Source organism: Micromys minutus, assembly GCF_963924665.1.
Source record: "Micromys minutus genome assembly, chromosome: 4".
Taxonomy (NCBI): domain Eukaryota; kingdom Metazoa; phylum Chordata; class Mammalia; order Rodentia; family Muridae; genus Micromys; species Micromys minutus.
The window spans coordinates 43,378,956-43,393,247 of NC_137973.1; the positions used below are offsets into that span (position 1 = coordinate 43,378,956).

Consider the following 14,292-nt stretch of genomic DNA (forward strand, 5'->3'; position numbering starts at 1 on the left):
TGAGGTAGGCAGACAAGAGCAGTCTTCATAAAACTAGTTAAAAATCACCAGCAGGGGGGCTTTAGAATGCCAACATACAGTTCTGTTCCCAAAGATCAGGACACAGTGGGCCTGGTTTGAACCCAGGGATGCATTACGCTCTGAATAAATTGTATGTGAGCCAGTGAGTACATGATCAACTTGGTAAGATTCCATGGTAATTATTACACTATCAACAGCTCATTATGTGCTCATTGGTTGAAAACCAACCTGTATATATTGCCAAAAACCCAAGGTGTTCCAGTGAACTCAGTTCTTTTGGCTATGATAGACACTAAATAATGGGAGTGTTTTCAAATTATCAACACATAATAACATTATACTTGCCCTAAACCGTAGACTGAAATTGACATTTTTTTTTCTGTATTTTAAAACATGATTAAAGACCTTGCAAGGTCCTCCAGGAGGCTGTCATGAATAAATAAACTTTTGGTATGCAGGCTGGACCAAACTGGCCAGTTTAATTTCATGTTTTATAACAAAACCAAAAACAGTAGGTTGTTTCCCCCTTGTTTGGTTCTTTTAATGTGTACATAATGTTTGCAGGGTCTCCATTTACATACTTCGTTCATTTTCCTGCTCAAAGAAAACATATAGTCAGTAGCTTGCACCCTTCACTGTGTGAGTTCCTCTAAGGGACTGCATTTTAAAACTGCTTCAAGAATATAGTTCTAAACACCTCTTCTGGTATCCTGTCCCGTCTCCTCTGAGATTATACATAATTAGCACTTTGAGTGCTTTCCCTTTCCTATGCTAGAATTTAGGAAATCCAAGTTGCATTTGCTGAGTTTTATTGGCTGACATCTACCAGCGTGATGGCCGGAAAACAGAGTCTGAAGGCTCCAGTTTAATGACATGAAAAGTGGGAGTGACAGTGGTCACTATGAAATAATATGGTATTGTAGTCACTAAACAGTACCAAGCCATCTAGACACACCCATTAGTCATCCACCTATTTAGTCATCCATCCGAACACAGAAAAGTTGCCTCCAGTGTTTCCCACTGTTTTTCATATTGGAATGACCAGAAACAACCCCTGCAGTTTCTAATCCTCATGATCTGAATGGTCAGGATAGAGAATGCATTGTTTTGAGGTTTTTTTTTTTTTAATTTTTTTTATTTTTGCCAAGAGGTTTTTATAAATACTATTTTGAAAAACACTCAGAGGGTTTAGCCTGTAGATGAAAGTCTGAAGTACTAACCGAAAATGAATTTGCATTTGAATTTTTAAAAGGACTTTTGTACTCGTTAAGAGCTTTGGCCTATTTGTATACTTTTGAGAAATTTTGCTTTCTCAACTGCTTCCTCTTTCAAGTGAGTTGCTTCACTCATTAATGCAGAAAGTCAGATCTGATTGTAGACTGTCATGTTTTCAACACACACCATGCCCAAAGCATACAAATTACTCTCCAGGATGTATCTGGAATCTCAGTCTTTGAATAGATATTAGTCTCCTGCGCATTGTTATTATCACAACAGTAATTTCTATTGAAGTAAGTGGGCTCTCTGCATTTTCATTAAAATGTCTTTCAAACAATGAATTGTCAATTGAGCTGTGAAAACGCAGGCTCTTCTGTCTCCATTCTAAGGGATTCTTTTTTGGCAGTGCCTTCTTTCTTTCTTTGTCTTTTCTTTTTTTCTTGTATAAAATTGTCTTCAAATGAAATGCATAGCAAGTAGGAAATTGGCCACTTAGGGTTACATTTCCTGGTGCAGGTGTAAGGCCCGGCTGTTGTCTAATAACATCCAGAACATCTTTGTTTAAACTGGTGACAACCTGTTGCTTTTAAGTAATACGGTATGTAAAGACAGATCCCTCATGGTGGAGTGGCTTTTTCATCTGAGAAGTCTTTTCCCAGAAACTGTACATATTGTACTTATCAGAAAGCAGGAAATAGAAGGAATGAGGGAGGTGGGGTGTGAGGAGCAGAAGGAAGAGGGGGGAGAGAGGCCAGGGAGGGAAGAGAAAGAGGGGAGGCAAGGAAATGTACCATCTCCGATTTCTTCTACAACAGAGTACTCCTGTGTGTTTTCTTCTTAGACTAAAAGCTCTTGAAACAAGAAGGCTTCTCTGTCCTAGATCATGGGGTTTTATCTGTTCCATTGTCATTTATGAATACCCAAATGTGCCACTGGGGGAATTTTGTGAGCTAATTGGAACCAAAAGCAGTTATGAGTACAGAATTGCAATCAGTGCCAAAAAAATATGTATTTTTATCCACGATGAAAATTAAATAACGTAGAAAATAGTTGTGATACTTCATAGCTGGAAACCATGCAACTACGTGATCCTTATTTTAAGGAGTAAAAGTGTTTTTATACAAGTTCTGATTAGTCATGAGAGTTGTGGTTTTTGTTGTTGCTCTTGTTCTAAAGCTTATTGTCTCCTCTTTTATTGGGTGCCAGCTGCCAAATTAAAATCAAGGTCTTCTCTGTTCTTTCAGTCTCAAGGTTGTGTGTTAGACAACTTGGCAATCTTATCGTCTTCCTTTTTGAGAGATTCATTTTATGTTTCTAACACCTAGAAAAATGAATTTCAAAGGGCAGTTATTTTGGTAGAAAATTGAGAGGTAAAAGTTATTGATTTATGTATGTTCTTGAGAAAAGTTTTTGTTGGTTTTATGTTTTACTTTGTTTTATTTGCAGTGTGCCTCAGTGGAAGATTTTACACACACACACACACACACACACACACACACACACACACACACACACACGGGGGGGGGGGCTTGGAAAGGCTAAATAAACAAAGAAAAACCTTCAGTGGTTCAGGAGTTCCAAGTCAAATGAAACATTCATTTCCCATGAAGTAAGTAGCAGAGAACCTAGACTTGAGAGGTTGTGAACTGGCCATGCTAGATTTGGCCAAACACGTGTTTTCTTCCCATTAAGCTAAAGAACTAAAACATAATAATAATAAAAGGAGAATTGCCTGGGAAGATCTGCTTCATGAGATACATGCTTTCTCAGTCCTTCAGCCTAGATATTTAAGTCCCCGTCTTCATCTTCTGCCTGTTTTCTTAGCTGAAACCTTTATCATCCAAGCCCTATACTAGGGTCATTTTCTCCAGGGACTTTTCTTAAAAATTGTTTTCAAAACACACAACTACCACACTGATTCCTGATTGGCCTGGCTAGAGCACCCCTAAAATATGTGAAGCATCATTTTTATCTGTTTCCAGGGCTCAGAAAACGTGTCTAGAATAAGTGACTATTCAGAAATGCTCTATGTAGCATTTGTTCTCTTACATTTTCAGGCATCATAACCTCTGAGTTATACTGTAGGTCGTTAGAAAGGCCACCAAAGGATTCATCTTGTGAGAGAGTACTCCTACAATCCTCATCTATGAAATGGGAATATTAACTTTTCAGTGACTCACAGGGGCTCTATGAGGCTCATAGACAGCAAATATGAAAAGGAATTGAAAGGGGGAGAAATTGTATGTCTGTGTAATGATTAACCCTTTTGAAGGATGTACTTCATTTTCCAGAAGTAGAGAAATGATTATCTGAAATTTTCATTTTTAATCTAAATTTCACATTCCTCGTGTTCAATTTGTATAGACTTCCACTGACAATGTGGGCTTTTGGAGACTTTTTTGCCCTCCACATACCTACAGTTGATTTAAACTTTTTTTTAAACCTTTTTTCCCCTTGTGATTATGTAGAAAATAAAAAATGATAAATTATGTGGGGAATGGCAGATTGAAGTACAGTGTGGGTAAAGAGCAGGAGTCTTTTCCACCGAGTCAGTTTGCATGAGGAAGGCCTAGAACATCTCCAGGCTTGAAGCTCAAGAGAGACATGGTGCTGAGCCAACAGTTTACAGAAACTTGGCTCAAAGAGAACTTACCACAGTCTTTGATCAGAAGGGATGAGAGGTACAGGGAGAAGGGAGGAGTTGAACTTCCCTCCCTGCATCTCTGGAAGTTGCTGCAAAGGATTAAGACCCTACTTTCCTTATTAGCTCTAGAACACACAAGACTATTAGCCCTAAGAATATGTTCTAAAACTGTGTGTTTTCTCTCTTGATCTAAAATTCAAGTGTCCATCTGTGTCCTCGTCAGAGGCAAATAGAACATTTAACTAATTGTTTATAAACATTACCAGTTTCTTGCTGTTAAGAAAACAGATTCCTAAATTCAAAATAAAGCCAACTCATTTCTTTGATGTTATAAATTAGATTCGGTATCTCAGCCTATTTCAGCATTGACCAGTATTTTTCACAAGTCAGATTCCTGCCTTGAAGACATTTCTTCAGGAAACCCAGGACTCAGGTGTGAGGATGCAGCACCCCTGCTGAGTATGGGAACCTGTGTGAGGTCCTTCAGCTCAATTGTACTTTGGCATTGTCTCCCAGACCTTGTAGAGCTTGAGGAGAAGCCATCAAGGCAAAATCGAACTTGTGAGTGTGTGGATACAAAGCTATTCTTAGCTGGTCAGTATATCCTGTAATCACCAGACCTTTATTTTGACAGGTATTTGCCTCAAAATATCGAGTATTTTGACCCCAAGAGCATCATGATCCCTAATGACAGGAAAGGAGAAGTAGGCAGCGTATGACTGTAATAGAGCAAGGAAGGCCCTGGAGAGATGATTACAGAAGATAATAGACATTAGTAAAGGCTTGTAACAAACACTTTCCCTGGGTAATTGCCAACTGGCTTTGATTGAATAGATCAAAATTGGGGTTTGTGGAAGTGTTTCCAAGTATACAGACTGTATTGTGGGATTTGGCCGAGCTCCTGACACAGTGGGCGAGGTCCTAATTGTTAACTCTGGAGATGGACACTTTTGGTGAGTTTTCTAAGTAAGAAAACTGAATTTTGTGCAGGACGAAGCATAGATTATCCTGTACTTTAAGGAGGCTTCCTCTGCCTATTAGAAAGTCCCATGTTTAGTCTTACATATTTGTTATTAGAAATAAGGATAACATTCTGAGAAATTGTTGTCCTTTTTCTTTTTCCATTATGTTACTGCCATGTAAGCTACATTCTGGTACACTTACTGAAAGACCATGCCAATCAAAAGTACATTCAGTGGGCTGTCAATCTGGAGTTGCCTCTGGCATGACCATTGAATGAATACTGTAAGTTTAGTAGAGCCTGAAACACCCCTTCAGATACTGGACTAAATGATTTATGAATTTGTAATATACTGAATTTTAGTTATTTATGATTCAAAATTCCAAAGTATAGTGGTGATCATATCTATTTCCTAGCAAGTAAAGTTACATAAATACTTACTTTATAATTAGTCAACATGGAAGGAAGAGAGGAAGTTTTTATTTTCAGTCGGTAAATGCTATCAGGTTAAGTTACTGATCTCGACCATCTCTGGTCAACACGTTTTAGATCCAAATACTGTGGGGGCAGCCATAACTCACTGGGAAATGGTAGAACTTGTAGGAGGTGCCTTGGAAATTCTTTGGTCCATTTTCTTGCTTTATGGAGGAGAATATTGAAACTGAGAAAAACTGAGTGACTTATTTAACATCAGAAGGCTAGGAACAGACAACCAGCTTCCAAATGCTCTGATCACAACCAGTTATTACTCAATAAGTTTGTTGTGATCTGAACACCCATAGAAATCTATGAAAATATATCGAAAGTGGAAAAGATGCTCATTGACAAGGTGACATTATCAAGTGATCCCTGAGCAGTGACCATGTCTATGTATTTATATTCCTCACATGCCTAGCACAATGCAGTGCCTGCATTGAAACATCAAACTTTTCATCAAAGCACTAATTTTGCCCCCAGTAGAAAATAATTCCTTTAAAAGTACCCAATGTTGCATAAACATAACACACTAAGCCAGCATGTAGAGCGTTTCCTTTGTGCTTATATCTGATTAGAATAACCAAGGTTATGAAAAACCATAATTTTTGTTGACCATGATTAGGAAGGAAAAAAGAAATGACAATTTCTTTGAACCTTTGTTGAGCCTAGATTAACTTGGGACATATATAACTTGCCTCCAAGAAGGCTGCTTTCAAAAATGTGGCCAAACCTTGCTCTTTGCAGATTTTGGATTGAGAGACTACCTGAGTTTGGTTCATCTATTTGGATTTAGTTTGATGACTAGTTTTCTTCCATCAAAAAAACTTGTTTATCTTGCCACCAAAAAATTAACACTGTCGGGAGAGTATGAGTCAGGATTGCATCCTGTACATATTACCCAGTAAGAGCTGGAAGAAACACCCCAATGTGCAAATAACATGGCGGGTGTCCCTTTGTTGCTGGAGAAATACAGAGACCTTGCTGTAGACATTTCTCAACGATAGCAGGGAGAATATACAAGCATCACACTCCTCTCCCATCTAACGAGCATAGCAATGCAGCTTCTGGTTTTATATTAGGTTTCTTTTCTCAGGATACATTTTGCAACTTTTGATTTTAACTGTTTGCTTTCGTAGTTGTTGTTGTTGTTGTTGTTGTTGTTTTTCTACTCCTATCAGCTAAAGTTCCAGAGATAGAATAAAAACAAACAATTTGGTATAAATTAGAAGAAAGATATCAGCTATAATTGTTGTCTTTGGCATATACTTTGTTGACTGAATCCAATGATCAGCCTATGAAAATAAGTATGATTTCAAAGATGCCACCCAAGGATGAAGTTTGGCAGATCTATAAATTGGTTTTTATGTAGAAGGACCAATATCAGAAATAGGAATTTCAAGCCTTTATTTCTCTTCAGGAGCTTTTAAAAATTCATACACTAGCCAAAATGGGTAGTTTTTTGTTGTTTGTGTGTAGGGGTATGTGGTGTGTGTGTGTGTGTGTGTATGTGTGTGTGTGTGTGTGTGTGTGTGTGTGTGTGTGTGTGTGTGTATGTGTGCACATGTATACTTTGGGGGTCTTCATAGTGACCAGTGAGTACTTTACTCTGCACAATGGTGTCTGACAACTGCCTGCATTTTCGGGAAAATAGCTGTTTGGTAGGCAGTGACTGATGAAAGAATATGTTTGCTTACAATAAAACCTCTGTGTAAAGCACCGACCTCTCCAGAACAGAGACTGGCCATTAAAATGAACATGATAATGAAAGTCCATGGTATTTGTGAATTAGTATATTTGCCTGAATACAAGTGGGATAATAGGGCTATGCATCGATTTCTGTTTTATTAAACAGTGAAAATTTAGGAGAATAATTTGAGAATAATTGAAAACAATATTACGGATAAGAGAAAAAATGAATCTTGAAATGGCTTCCATACCTTTTAATTCTTCAGTCTTTAAAGCACCCTGATGAGGCACTTATGGGAAATGTCATCATTATTGCTTATCACTGTGACTCGCCTATGGCTATGCAGCTTTTTATAGCAGACTAGGAAACAAAGCAAGTGATTCTGGTGACCCTTCCTGTGACACTACCTGTCTATGTATTTTAAGACCGAGCTTAGACGTTTGTCTCACAGAATGTGGCAGTTGCAACATGACCACAGCTGTAAGCAGAGAGCACCGTTTAGTGGATGGCAGTTTCTCATGGCTGTCTTTTCTGACCATCATTCTGTCCCCTCTCATTATTGGAGCACTCCTTTCATTATTTGTCTTTACAAAGCTCATCAGGATGATTATAAAAATAGTGCTCACAATTATTTTATTTTTCTATTAATCTACTTAATATCTAATTTCTACCTACCTATCGATTCAATAAACTTGTTGCTGTTTATTTACTTATATTCCAATAATTCATGGCCTTTCTATATGTTCTCCTTTCCCAGGGCTCACGTCGTTTATTTCTGATAGTGGAGACATGAGTGGGCAGGGAAGTTGCTCTGGTCACTAGCCGTGTAAGATAAACTGCCCAGTAACCTCACAGCACCATCATCCATATGTTCTGCGTGTTTAGGGCAGTGTAATGGGGGAGAATTTCCCACCTTTCATGAATAACCATTAAGCTAGCCTTTTTACATTTGGCTTTCCAAATCTGTTTCAAATCATTCCAAATGCTTCCAGGAGTGCATTAAAGCTCCAATCCAGATAGTATTAGGGGGATAAATGAGCCACAGGGAAGAGATGTGGTATTTTTCTTAAAGCAGTTTGTTCCCTTTTTTTCCCCCTCACAAAGTTAGAAGCCAAGCAATTTACGATTAAGATTTTTGGAGGACATCTTCCGTCATGTTAAGCCTTTCTCCTCTGTGGATTTAAAAATGCAGTTTAGCTATGGCATCCTGGCCAGCAGTAATGTTTTTCTCGCCACAGGTAGATTACAGGGTTACTTCTACTGGCAAACCTAAAAGAGCCTCCATGCATTATGATCCACTGTACACTCTTTTAAAGAGAAACGAGGAATGCTTAAAGCCTAAGGTCAGTTTGGAATAAGCAAGAACCTGACTATGCATATATATTTGTAATATTCAGGAACATCAGAGAAAGTTGTCAATAATTTTAATTTAATATTTTTTCTAGAGAAGCAACTGGTTTTTGGGAAAAAAAGAAGGAATTGTTATTGTATAAATTATAATTTAATATTTTCTTCTGTCTGCTTCAATTTATTTAATGAATCATAAAGGTACTTCTATTCTCAACATATGCAATTCTTGACCTATTTTCTCAGGTCCTTTCCAAAGAATGCATTTCATAAAAGACTCAGCCAGTAATGTTAAATTTGCAAAGTCCCATCACATGACTAAGAGTCCCTGCAGAATGGAGGCATACAAAGATCGTGTACTAGATATCAGGTGACACGGTGCAAATCAAGAATGTTTTCAAGGTGACCTTGAACATCTTAAAGGACTCACAGAACAATTATCAGACAGGAACATAAGTACAAGATTATTCTTTATGTCTGGCATTTGTAATAGACATAAAAAAAGATGTCAAGCTGATTATTTGACTCATAATAAAATTCTCATATAAGAATAAAAGATGTAAAATTCAGATGTATGTTTTTCATCAAGGTTAGTAAAATCCTCATAGGTAGATCAGCACATTAAGTGCACTGAATCATTGCCTTGGAGGGCGTTTTATTTCTTAGTTACAGCCTGCAGTACCATCCACGTGTAGGGAAATGGCAGCTGCTCCACCCATTAGTATTAATGAATTACCAATGTGCATCCCACACACATCCTCTAAGGAGCCAAAGACATCACACCTACACACTGCTTTGTTTTGAATCCTCCAAATGTTGCAGGGTGGCTATTTCAAATGGAAATCATTGAATATATATGTATTATCTCCCAAAACGAAGACTAATGTCTTATAGGACTAGGAAAAAACTCTAACATCATTCGTCTGTGAAGATAGGTCACAGAAGCTGTCACCTCTCTGCCTTAAGGAGCATGTGTGGTCCTTACACAAATATAACTGCACTGCTGTGGCATTTCGTTAAGAGGAATTCATTTTTATTATTATTCTGTTTAATCTTTTTTGACAGTTCAGTCATTATCCCCCTCCTATTCTGCCCTCCAACAGTTCCTCATCCCAATCCTCTCCCCCCCACCCTGTCTCCAAGAGGATGTCCCCACTGCCCCCACACTCCCACTCCCCACCAGGCCTCCCCATTCTCTGGAGCCTCAAGTCTTTCATGTTCTTTAATATGAGTGCTTTTTTTTTCCCAGCGTGTTAGTCAAAACTCAGAAATTGAATCTTGTTGCCACGCATGTCCAAACACTTCAACTCTGATACTTACCCATCTCTGTTCATGACTGTGGTGTTGAACTTCTAGCAGTTTGTCTTATCCTATGCTTCCATGGCCTTCCTTCAATATGCAAGACTTCGATAAGCACAGAGCTAGACATCTTATCAGGAAGAGAGTGCAACTGCAGACTCCCTCTTTGGTTGTGGCACATTAGAAGGCGAAGGTGTAAAGCAAGGGAATGGCATATGCTCTCGATGAGCTTTCTACATGCGCATGCCATCACTGGGATGCAGAACAACCACAACTTATACTTTTATTCTGGCATGATTATGGGTTGCTACTATTTACCTTAAAGTGGTCCTAGTTTGTGTGGAAAATATTTCTTACAAAGCTATAGTCTCTTGTTCAAACACCAGGATGGCTTGTTTCCAGTCATCAATTTCCTGTCGTTGATGTGGTACTCAAATAGAAAACAATGTAGATGTATCTGTCAATGCATGCTCATTATCTATCCAACTCAAAGGACTCCTTCCTCCGTTTTGTGACATTACACACTCCATATATACACATGCTGTATAACACAGACTCATTACGTAAAATGCCATAGGAAGGTCAGAGAATTTCACTGAAGACATACCTTCATATAGAAACAGCTTGATGCCTTTTTAGCAGCTAGATATAAAAATTACATATGGTGTATTTCACTATCTGTGACATAATTTGAGCTCATAGTAGTGATTGACATGGGACTATCAGATTGAGAGAAATATATTTTAATTAGAAAATGTATATTGAATATGTGCTATACTCCAGCATTAGATTATACAAAATGACCAAGACCTTGCAAACAACTTCAAAAAGCTCATAGACTAGTCATGGAGATAACTATAGTGAATATGATTGTTTTTAATAGCTGAGTAGTACTCCATTGTGTAAATGTACCACATTTCTGTATCCATTCCTCTGTTGAAGGACATCTGGGTTCTTTCCAGCTTCTGGCTATTAGAAATAAGGCTGCTATGAACATAGTGTAGCATGTGTCCTTGTTATATGTTGGAGCATCTTTTGGGTATATGCCCAGGAGTGGTATAGCTGGGTCCTTGAGTAGTACTATGTCATTTTTTTTTGAAGAACCAGCAGACTGATTTCTTTTTTCCTTTTTTATGGGATATTCTCTGCACATACATTTCAGATGTTATCCCTTTCAATCAATCCCATTCCCCCTCCCCCTCCCATTGCCTCCCTGAAGATGTTTTCTCTCCCAACCACCCTCTCCTACCTCAGCACCTTGGCATTCACCCACAGTGGGAAAACGAGCCTTTGCTGGACCAAAGTCCTCTCCTTCCACTGATGCCAAAAAAAAATGCTCTCCTCTGCTGCATATTCATCTGGGGCCATGGGTCTCTTCATGAAAACTCATTGGTTGGTGTTTTAGTCACTGGGAGCTGTGGTGGGTTTGGTCAGTTGATCATTTTATTCTTCCCATGGGGTTGCAGAACCTTTCAGCTCCTTCAGTTCTTTCTCTAGCTTCTTTATTGGGGTTCCTGTGTTCAGTCTTATAGTTAGCTGCTAGCAGTATGGCTCTAGCAGAGCCATATCCTTCCCAGCATCTGTTGTAACCTGAGGTTTTTTTTTTTTTTTTTTTTTTTTTTTTTTAATCTTATCCATTCTGACTGGTGTGAGGAGGAATCTTCGGGTTGTTTTGATTTGAATTTCTCTGATGACTAAGAATGTTGATTGTTTCTTTAGGTGCTTCTTGGCCATTTGATATTCCTCAGTTGTGAATTTTTTGTTTAGTTCTGTCCCTCATTTTTAATAAGGTTATTTGATTCTCTAGAGTCTAACTTCTTGAGTTCTTTGTATATATTGGATATTAGCCCTTTATCAGATGTAGGATTGGTAAAATATCTTTTCCTAATTTGTTGGTTGCCCTTTTGTCCTAATGTCAGTGTCCTTTGCCTTACAGAAGCTTTGAAATTTGATGAGGTCCCATTTGTCAATTCTTGATTTTTGAGTATAAACCATTGCTGTTCTGTTCAGGAAAATTTCCCCAGTGCCCATGTGTTTGAGGCTCTTCCTCACTTTCTCTTCTATTAGTTTGAGTGTATTTGGTCTTATGTGGAAGTCCTTGATCCACTTGGACTTGAGCTTTGTACAAGGAGATAAGAATGAGTTGATTTGAATTCTTCTACATGCTGACTGACAGTTGAACCAGCACCATTTGTTTAAAATGATATTTTTTTTTTACAGAGAATATCCATTAAAAAAAAGGAAAAAAATGCTATTTTTCCCCTGGATGGTTTTAGCTCCTTTGTCAAAGATCAAGTGACCATAGGTGTGTGGGTTGATTTCTGGGTCTTTAATTCTATTCCATTGATCTATCTTCCTGTCTTTGTACCAATACCATGCAGTTTTTATAAATATTGCTCTGTAATGCAGCTTGAGATCAGAGAAGCTGAAGGGGTTTACAACCCCATAAAAACAATACCAACTAACTAGAGCTCCCATGTACTAAACCACCATTCAGAGCTTACACACGGAGAGACCCATGGTTCCAGCTGCACATGTAGCAGAGGAGGGCCTTGTTGGGCATCAATGGGAGGATAATCCCTTGGTCCTGGCAAGACTCGATGTCCCAGTGTAGGGGAATGTTAGGGTGGAGAGGGGGGAAGAGATGGGTGTGTGAATACCCTCATAGAAGCTGGGGGAGGGGCCATGGGTTAGAGGGTTTATGGAAGGGAAATCGGAAAAGGGGATAACAATTTATATACAAATTTAAAAAATCCAATTTTAAAAAGAAAGTTAATTGTTAATTTTTAAAATAAATAGTTACACATTAAATAAACACAGAAAAACTAAAAAAAAAAAAAAAAAACTTTATTCTGAGAAGTTGGTGCTGCTACTTTGTATACTGCTAAGAATATGTGAAGGGGTCCTGAGGGAACTAGTTAGGGATCCAAGGAGTATTTGCAGCTTGAGGAATGCTTTACACAGGAGGTGAGGGAGTGGGTCATCTAAGCTTCAGAAGAGGAGCAGACTGGAATGATGAGGAGGCCCTATGCCAGTTTTGTGTTGAGGAAGTGTGTGGTATTATAATGACCAATATTCACTCTTACTAAAAAAAAAAAAAAAAATCACTGCTTCTCCTATGTTCATTCTGTGTGATTGATAGATTGAAGCCTATTATTGATCTGGTAAAGGAGGACAGTTGAAATGTCACTCCACTTCAAAGGTCACTCCACTTAAAAGAACCATAATTCCATAATTTTCTTTCATAATATGACTTGAAAAAATCATTGTAAATCTTTTTACAATGTAAATCCTTTTACCTGCACACTCACACACACACACACACACACACACACACACACACACACACACACTCTATCATAAAAGAAAGATCCATGCAAGAATTATTGAATACTTGCGATGCTATGTAGAGTTTTGTAAGCATCAAAGCTCTTTAGACACATGGGAGATATCATGGTCACAGAAATCAAATGGTATACAGACAAGCAGATTTGTTATTTTATAACCACAACTTGCAGCCACATGGAAAGTTCAACAGTGGAGAAAAATGCCTATGCCTTTGCTTCTTCTGGGCCCACGAGTTAATGCTGAGTACTAAGTGCAATAGGCAAATAGCCCTGAGGATCCTAAGTTGAAGAACGCTACAGCAGTGTGGCTTTATTATTTTGTTCTCAACAGTGTTTTCTTTTTCTACCATAGGGACGAAACTTAGCTTCAGGAGAGGTTGGATTTTTCCCCAGTGATGCTGTCAAACCATCCCCATGTGTAAGTTCTCATATTTCACTTCCACCTCATTTTATTTTACCTTTGTTACTATAATCAATTGTGCAAGACATTGGCTGCCTATATGCCCATTGGTTTTATTAATATTTTCATAGGAAGGCAGGACTTACAAGAGTCTAGTCTCATAGAATATACTTTAATTTGTGCTGAAAATCCTCCAAATCTCGAGAAAGGATGTGCAGGATGGAAATATAACTTAGAATTTACAACATTGTTTAAAGTTCTTTTAAAAAGTAACCCAGAGCCACAGAGTAGATGTACTGAGTTTTTTTCCCTCACTGGGGGTAAATGATCTAACCTACCTTCGATCACTCAGGTTACAGGAGGCCATTATGCCTTAACTGGGGGGGGGGTGGTCTTTGAAAGCACAGTAAAGAACAAAATCTTCACAAATTCTTCAACCAGGTCTCTGAATACATTTTCCATGCTTTAGAAAATCTTTTCTTCTTATTTAATATCATAATGAAAATTTCAGAAAATAAATAAAAGGGGAATGGATGACTGTCTTAGAGTTTTATTACTGTGAAGAGACACTATGACCATGGTGAATCTTATTAAAAAAAAACAAAACAAAACAAAAACAACAACAACAAAAAAAAACATTTATTTGGAGCTGGCTTAGAGTTCCAGAGGTTTAGTCCATTATCATCAAGGCAGGAAGCATTTCAGCATGTAGGTAGACGTGGTGCTGCAGGAGCTGATAGTTCTACATCTGGATCAGCAGGCAGCAGGAACAGATTGACACACATGTCCTCCAACAAGGCCACACCACCTCATAGCCACTCCCTGTGAGCCTATGGCAGCCATTTTTATTCAAACTACCACACTGTCTATTGCTCAAATAATATGGGTGAA

At 38.2% G+C, this 14,292-nt stretch overlaps 1 protein-coding gene across 2 annotated transcripts in view; it reads left to right on the forward strand.

Moving 5' to 3' along the window:
* The window catches only part of VAV3 (vav guanine nucleotide exchange factor 3), a 315,096-nt gene that overhangs the window by 265,327 nt on the left and 35,477 nt on the right, over positions 1-14,292 (forward strand). For both annotated transcript variants that reach the window (XM_080916200.1, XM_080916201.1), the window contains exon 21: positions 13,354-13,419. In XM_080916200.1, coding sequence (XP_080772326.1) covers positions 13,354-13,419 — 66 coding nt within the window. The remainder of the gene's footprint in view (positions 1-13,353; positions 13,420-14,292) is intronic.